This window comes from Petromyzon marinus, chromosome 82 (assembly GCF_048934315.1).
Source record: "Petromyzon marinus isolate PM22_M1 ecotype Great Lakes invasive population chromosome 82, UKy_Petmar_22M1.pri1.0, whole genome shotgun sequence".
In the NCBI taxonomy this organism is placed as follows: domain Eukaryota; kingdom Metazoa; phylum Chordata; class Hyperoartia; order Petromyzontiformes; family Petromyzontidae; genus Petromyzon; species Petromyzon marinus.
The window spans coordinates 5,708,353-5,715,852 of NC_133747.1; the positions used below are offsets into that span (position 1 = coordinate 5,708,353).

The 7,500-nt window shown below is 36.6% G+C and overlaps 1 protein-coding gene across 2 annotated transcripts in view; it reads right to left on the reverse strand.

Annotated features, from left to right (window-relative positions):
• Positions 1 to 142: 142 nt before the first annotated feature.
• Positions 143 to 7,500, reverse strand: part of LOC142907727 (uncharacterized) — a 14,336-nt gene continuing 6,978 nt past the window's right edge. For both annotated transcript variants that reach the window (XM_076057392.1, XM_076057393.1), the window contains exon 2: positions 143 to 7,500. This exon is cut by the window's right edge and continues 2,909 nt beyond it. In XM_076057392.1, the coding sequence (XP_075913507.1) occupies positions 2,685 to 4,625 (1,941 nt within the window). In that variant the 5' untranslated portion in view covers positions 4,626 to 7,500 and the 3' untranslated portion in view covers positions 143 to 2,684.

A 7,500-nucleotide genomic window follows, 5' to 3' on the forward strand; every position in this document is an offset into this window, starting at 1 on the left:
TATATAAAATAACGTTACTTTTATAAACGTAACGTGACTTTTATGAACGTAACGTTGCCTTTCATAAAAGTAACGTTACCTTTAAAAAAGTAACACTGTCTTTTATAAAAGTAACGTTGTTTTTCGTAACAGTAACGTTGCATTTCATAAAAGTTACGTTACCTTTATAAAAGTAACGTGGTATTTCGTAAAAGTAACGTCGCCTTTAGTAAAAGTAACGTTACCTTTGTAAAAGTAACGCTGCCTTTATAAAAGTAACGTTGCCTTTCGTAAAAGTAATGTTACCTTTATAAAAGTAACGCTACCTTTATAAAAGTTGCGTTTCCTTTCGTAAAAGTAACGTTTCCTTTCATGAAAGTAACGTTGTCTTTATATAAGTAACGTTGCCTTTCGTAAAAGTAACTTTCAGGGGCTGTTTGTAGGAACACAACTCCAGCGAGGATTATTTTACGTCTTCAAACTTCTCGTGACGTGATCGAGTTCCGTTATCACTGGAGGCAGGAAAGCTTCAATCAACTCGACGTTGAAACATTTAGACCTCGGACTTTGGTAACGTGCAGGAAATTCTTATTGTGAAAGTCACATCAAGAGAAATAAATACAAATAGTGAGATAATAAATAGTGTAGTAGTGTATAGTGTAGTGTAGTAGTGTATAGTGTAGTAGTGTATAGTGTAGTGTATAGTGTAGTGTAGTAGTGTATAGTGTAGTAGTGTATAGTGTAGTAGTGTATAGTGTAGTGTATAGTGTAGTAGTGTATAGTGTAGTAGTGTATAGTGTAGTAGTGTATAGTGTAGTAGTGTATAGTGTAGTAGTGTATAGTGTAGTAGTGTATAGTGTAGTAGTGTATAGTGTAGTAGTGTAGTGTAGTAGTGTATAATGTAGTAGTGTATAGTGTAGTAGTGTATAGTGTAGTAGTGTATAGTGTAGTGTATAGTGTAGTGTAGTAGTGTATAGTGTAGTAGTGTATAGTGTAGTGTAGTAGTGTATAGTGTAGTAGTGTAAAGTGTAGTAGTGTATAGTGTAGTAGTGTATAGTGTAGTAGTGTATAGTGTAGTAGTGTATAGTGTAGTAGTGTATAGTGTAGTGTATAATGTAGTAGTGTATAGTGTAGTAGTGTATAGTGTAGTAGTGTATAGTGTAGTGTATAGTGTAGTGTAGTAGTGTATAGTGTAGTAGTGTAGTAGTGTATAGTGTAGTAGTGTATAGTGTAGTAGTGTATAGTGTAGTGTATAATGTAGTAGTGTATAGTGTAGTAGTGCATAGTGTAGTGTAGTAGTGTATAGTGTAGTAGTGTATAGTGTAGTAGTGTATAGTGTAGTGTATAGTGTAGTAGTGTATAGTGTAGTAGTGTATAGTGCATAGTGTAGTAGTGTATAGTGTAGTAGTGTATAGTGTAGTGTAGTAGTGTAGTGTATAGTGTAGTGTAGTAGTGTATAGTGTAGTGTAGTAGTGTATAGTGTAGTAGTGTATAGTGTAGTAGTGCATAGTGTAGTGTAGTAGTGTATAGTGTAGTGTAGTAGTGTATAGTGTAGTAGTGTATAGTGCAGTAGTGTATAGTGTAGTGTAGTAGTGTATAGTGTAGTGTATAATGTAGTAGTGTATAGTGTAGTAGTGTATAGTGTAGTAGTGTATAGTGTAGTAGTGTATAGTGTAGTGTATAGTGTAGTGTAGTAGTGTATAGTGTGGTAGTGTATAGTGTAGTAGTGTATAGTGTAGTAGTGTATAGTGTAGTAGTGTATAGTGTAGTAGTGTATAGTGTAGTAGTGTATAGTGTAGTAGTGCATAGTGTAGTGTAGTAGTGTATAGTGTAGTGTAGTAGTGTATAGTGTAGTGTAGTAGTGTATAGTGTAGTGTAGTAGTGTATAGTGTAGTGTAGTAGTGTATAGTGTAGTGTAGTAGTGTATAGTGTAGTAGTGTATAGTGTAGTAGTGTATAGTGTAGTGTAGTATTGTATAGTGTAGTGTATAATGTAGTAGTGTATAGTGTAGTAGTGTAGTAGTGTATAGTGTAGTAGTGTATAGTGTAGTGTATAGTGTAGTAGTGTATAGTGTAGTGGTGTATAGTGTAGTAGTGTATAGTGTAGTAGTGTATAGTGTAGTGTATAGTGTAGTAGTGTATAGTGTAGTAGTGCATAGTGTAGTGTAGTAGTGTATAGTGTAGTAGTGTATAGTGTAGTAGTGTATAGTGTAGTAGTGTATAGTGTAGTAGTGTATAGTGTAGTAGTGTATAGTGCATAGTGTAGTAGTGTATAGTGCATAGTGTAGTAGTGTATAGTGTAGTGTAGTAGTGTATAGCGTAGTGTAGTAGTGTAGTGTAGTAGTGTATAGTGTAGTGTAGTAGTGTATAGTGTAGTGTAGTAGTGTATAGTGTAGTAGTGTATAGTGTAGTAGTGCATAGTGTAGTAGTGTATAGTGTAGTAGTGTATAGTGTAGTGTAGTAGTGTATAGTGTAGTAGTGTATAGTGTAGTAGTGTATAGTGTAGTGTAGTAGTGTATAGTGTAGTGTATAATGTAGTAGTGTATAGTGTAGTAGTGTATAGTGCAGTAGTGTATAGTGTAGTAGTGTATAGTGTAGTGTAGTAGTGTATAGTGTAGTGTATAATGTAGTAGTGTATAGTGTAGTAGTGTAGTAGTGTATAGTGTAGTAGTGTATAGTGTAGTGTTAGTAGTGTATAGTGTAGTGTTAGTAGTGTATAGTGTAGTAGTGTATAGTGTGTAGTGTATAGTGTAGTAGTGTGTAGTGTAGTGTATAGTGTAGTAGTGTATAGTGTAGTGTTAGTAGTGTATAGTGTAGTAGTGTATAGTGTAGTAGTGTATAGTGTAGTAGTGTATAGTGTAGTGTATAGTGTAGTGTAGTAGTGTATAGTGTAGTAGTGTATAGTGTAGTAGTGTATAGTGTAGTAGTGTATAGTGTAGTAGTGTATAGTGTAGTAGTGTATAGTGTAGTAGTGTAGTAGTGTATAGTGTAGTAGTGTATAGTGTAGTAGTGTATAGTGTAGTAGTGTATAGTGTAGTGTATAATGTAGTAGTGTATAGTGTAGTAGTGTATAGTGTAGTAGTGTATAGTGTAGTAGTGTATAGTGTAGTGTATAGTGTAGTGTAGTAGTGTATAGTGTAGTAGTGTATAGTGTAGTAGTGTATAGTGTAGTAGTGTATAGTGTAGTGTATAATGTAGTAGTGTATAGTGTAGTAGTGCATAGTGTAGTGTAGTAGTGTATAGTGTAGTAGTGTATAGTGTAGTAGTGTAGTGTAGTAGTGTATAATGTAGTAGTGTATAGTGTAGTAGTGTATAGTGTAGTAGTGTATAGTGTAGTGTATAGTGTAGTGTAGTAGTGTATAGTGTAGTAGTGTATAGTGTAGTGTATAGTGTAGTGTAGTAGTGTATAGTGTAGTAGTGTATAGTGTAGTAGTGTATAGTGTAGTAGTGTATAGTGTAGTAGTATATAGTGTAGTAGTGTAGTAGTGTATAGTGTAGTAGTGTATAGTGTAGTAGTGTATAGTGTAGTAGTGTATAGTGTAGTGTATAATGTAGTAGTGTATAGTGTAGTAGTGTATAGTGTAGTAGTGTATAGTGTAGTGTATAGTGTAGTGTAGTAGTGTATAGTGTAGTAGTGTAGTAGTGTATAGTGTAGTAGTGTATAGTGTAGTAGTGTATAGTGTAGTGTATAATGTAGTAGTGTATAGTGTAGTAGTGCATAGTGTAGTGTAGTAGTGTATAGTGTAGTAGTGTATAGTGTAGTAGTGTATAGTGTAGTAGTGTAGTAGTGTATAGTGTAGTAGTGTATAGTGCATAGTGTAGTAGTGTATAGTGTAGTAGTGTATAGTGTAGTGTAGTAGTGTAGTGTATAGTGTAGTGTAGTAGTGTATAGTGTAGTGTAGTAGTGTATAGTGTAGTAGTGTATAGTGTAGTAGTGCATAGTGTAGTGTAGTAGTGTATAGTGTAGTGTAGTAGTGTATAGTGTAGTAGTGTATAGTGCAGTAGTGTATAGTGTAGTGTAGTAGTGTATAGTGTAGTGTATAATGTAGTAGTGTATAGTGTAGTAGTGTATAGTGTAGTAGTGTATAGTGTAGTGTATAGTGTAGTGTAGTAGTGTATAGTGTGGTAGTGTATAGTGTAGTAGTGTATAGTGTAGTAGTGTATAGTGTAGTAGTGTATAGTGTAGTAGTGTATAGTGTAGTAGTGCATAGTGTAGTAGTGTATAGTGTAGTGTAGTAGTGTATAGTGTAGTGTAGTAGTGTATAGTGTAGTGTAGTAGTGTATAGTGTAGTGTAGTAGTGTATAGTGTAGTGTAGTAGTGTATAGTGTAGTGTAGTAGTGTATAGTGTAGTAGTGTATAGTGTAGTAGTGTATAGTGTAGTGTAGTATTGTATAGTGTAGTGTATAATGTAGTAGTGTATAGTGTATAGTGTAGTAGTGTATAGTGTAGTGTATAGTGTAGTAGTGTATAGTGTAGTGGTGTATAGTGTAGTAGTGTATAGTGTAGTAGTGTATAGTGTAGTAGTGTATAGTGTAGTAGTGCATAGTGTAGTGTAGTAGTGTATAGTGTAGTAGTGTATAGTGTAGTAGTGTATAGTGTAGTAGTGTATAGTGTAGTAGTGTATAGTGTAGTAGTGTATAGTGCATAGTGTAGTAGTGTATAGTGCATAGTGTAGTAGTGTATAGTGTAGTGTAGTAGTGTATAGCGTAGTGTAGTAGTGTAGTGTAGTAGTGTATATTGTAGTGTAGTAGTGTATAGTGTAGTGTAGTAGTGTATAGTGTAGTAGTGTATAGTGTAGTAGTGCATAGTGTAGTGTAGTAGTGTATAGTGTAGTGTAGTAGTGTATAGTGTAGTAGTGTATAGTGTAGTAGTGTATAGTGTAGTGTATAGTGTAGTGTATAATGTAGTAGTGTATAGTGTAGTAGTGTATAGTGCAGTAGTGTATAGTGTAGTAGTGTATAGTGTAGTGTAGTAGTGTATAGTGTAGTGTATAATGTAGTAGTGTATAGTGTAGTAGTGTATAGTGTAGTAGTGTATAGTGTAGTGTTAGTAGTGTATAGTGTAGTGTTAGTAGTGTATAGTGTAGTAGTGTATAGTGTGTAGTGTATAGTGTAGTAGTGTGTAGTGTAGTGTATAGTGTAGTAGTGTATAGTGTAGTGTTAGTAGTGTATAGTGTAGTAGTGTATAGTGTAGTAGTGTATAGTGTAGTAGTGTATAGTGTAGTGTATAGTGTAGTAGTGTATAGTGTAGTAGTGTATAGTGTAGTAGTGTATAGTGTAGTAGTGTATAGTGTAGTAGTGTATAGTGTAGTAGTGTATAGTGTAGTGTATAGTGTAGTAGTGCATAGTGTAGTGTAGTAGTGTATAGTGTAGTGTAGTAGTGTATAGTGTAGTGTAGTAGTGTATAGTGTAGTGTAGTAGTGTATAGTGTAGTGTAGTAGTGTATAGTGTAGTAGTGCATAGTGTAGTGTAGCAGTGTATAGTGGAGTGTAGTAGTGTATAGTGTAGTAGTGTATAGTGTAGTAGTGTATAGTGTAGTAGTGTATAATGTAGTAGTGTATAGTGTAGTGTATAGTGTAGTAGTATATAGTGTAGTAGTGTAGTAGTGTATAGTGTAGTAGTGTATAGTGTAGTAGTGTAAAGTGTAATGTGTTGTGTAGTAGTGTATAGTGTAGTAGTGTATAATGTAGTAGTGTATAGTGTAGTAGTGTATAGTGTAGTGTAGTAGTGTATAATGTAGTAGTGTATAGTGTAGTAGTGTATAGTGTAGTAGTGTAAAGTGTAGTGTGTTGTGTAGTAGTGTGTAGTGTAGTAGTGTATAGTGTAGTGTATAGTGTAGTAGTGTAGTGTATAGTGTAGTAGTGTATAGTGTAGTGTAAAGTGTATAATGTAGTAGTGTATAGTGTAGTAGTGTACAGTGTAGTGTAGTAGTGTATAGTGTAGTAGTGTATAGGGTAGTGTATAATGTAGTAGTGTACAGTGTAGTAGTGTATAGTGTAGTGTATAGTGTAGTGTATAGTGTATTGTACAGTGTAGTGTATAGTGTAGTGTATAGTGTAGTAGTGTATAGTGTAGTAGTGTATAGTGTAGTGTATAGTGTAGTAGTGTATAGTGTAGTAGTGTATAGTGTTGTAGTGTATAGTGTAGTAGTGTATAGTGTAGTAGTGTATAGTGTAGTAGTGTATAGTGTAGTAGTGTATAGTGTAGTAGTGTATAGTGTAGTAGTGTATAGTGTAGTGTAGTAGTGTATAGTGTAGTGTAGTAGTGTATAGTGTAGTGTAGTAGTGTATAGTGTAGTGTAGTAGTGTATAGTGTAGTGTATAGTGTAGTGTATAGTGTATTGTACAGTGTAGTGTATAGTGTAGTGTATAGTGTAGTAGTGTATAGTGTAGTAGTGTATAGTGTAGTGTATAGTGTAGTAGTGTATAGTGTAGTAGTGTATAGTGTAGTGTAGACACTCACACTCAGACACTCACACTCAGAGACTCACACTCAGACACACACTCAAGACACTCACACTCAGACACTCACAGACACTCACACTCAGACACTCACACTCAGAGACTCACACTCAGACACTCACACTCAGACACTCACACTCAGACACTCACACTCAGACACTCACACTCAGACACTCACACTCACAGACTCACTCACACTCACAGACTCACTCACACTCACAGACTCACTCACACACACTCAGCCACTCACACACACACTCACACTCAGACACTCACTCACACTCAGACCCACTCAACAAAGATCCCCCATATAGCCTTAACAGACTGTAGGGGCAAGTGCTGTTAGCGAGCACCTATGAAGGCCGGAACGGTACACGAGGGGGTGGGTGGCCAGCACCACGCCCGACCGCCTTTGTCTCCCCAGTGATAGCGATGTTTACACACCGCACCAGGTACTCATTTGAGGCTGAGTCGACCTAGGGGAGGCCCGGGACCGGTTCAGATAATCGTCACTGGTGTTGGCCGTGAGCGGGAATCGAACCCGGGTCGCCAGGTTCATAGCGCAGCATAGCGCTACCCACTACACTACCGCTCCCCACACTCAGACACACACACTCACTCAGACACTCACACACACTCAGACACTCACACACACTCAGACACTCACTCACACTCAGACACTCACACAGAGACACTCACGACACTCAGACTCACACACTCAGACACTCACACTCAGACACTCACACTCAGACACTCACACAGATACTCAGACACTCACTCACTCACACTGAGACACACTCACACACTCACAGACACTCACACACTCAGACACTCACACTCAGACACACTCACACTCAGATACTCAGACACTCACTCACACTCAGACACTCACACTCAAGACACACACACACACTCAGACACTCACATTCACACTCAGACACTCACTCACACTCAGACACACACACACCCAGACACTCACACTCAGCCACTCACACTCAGACACTCACACTCACTCAGACACTCACACACACTGACACTCACACACTCACACACACTCAGAC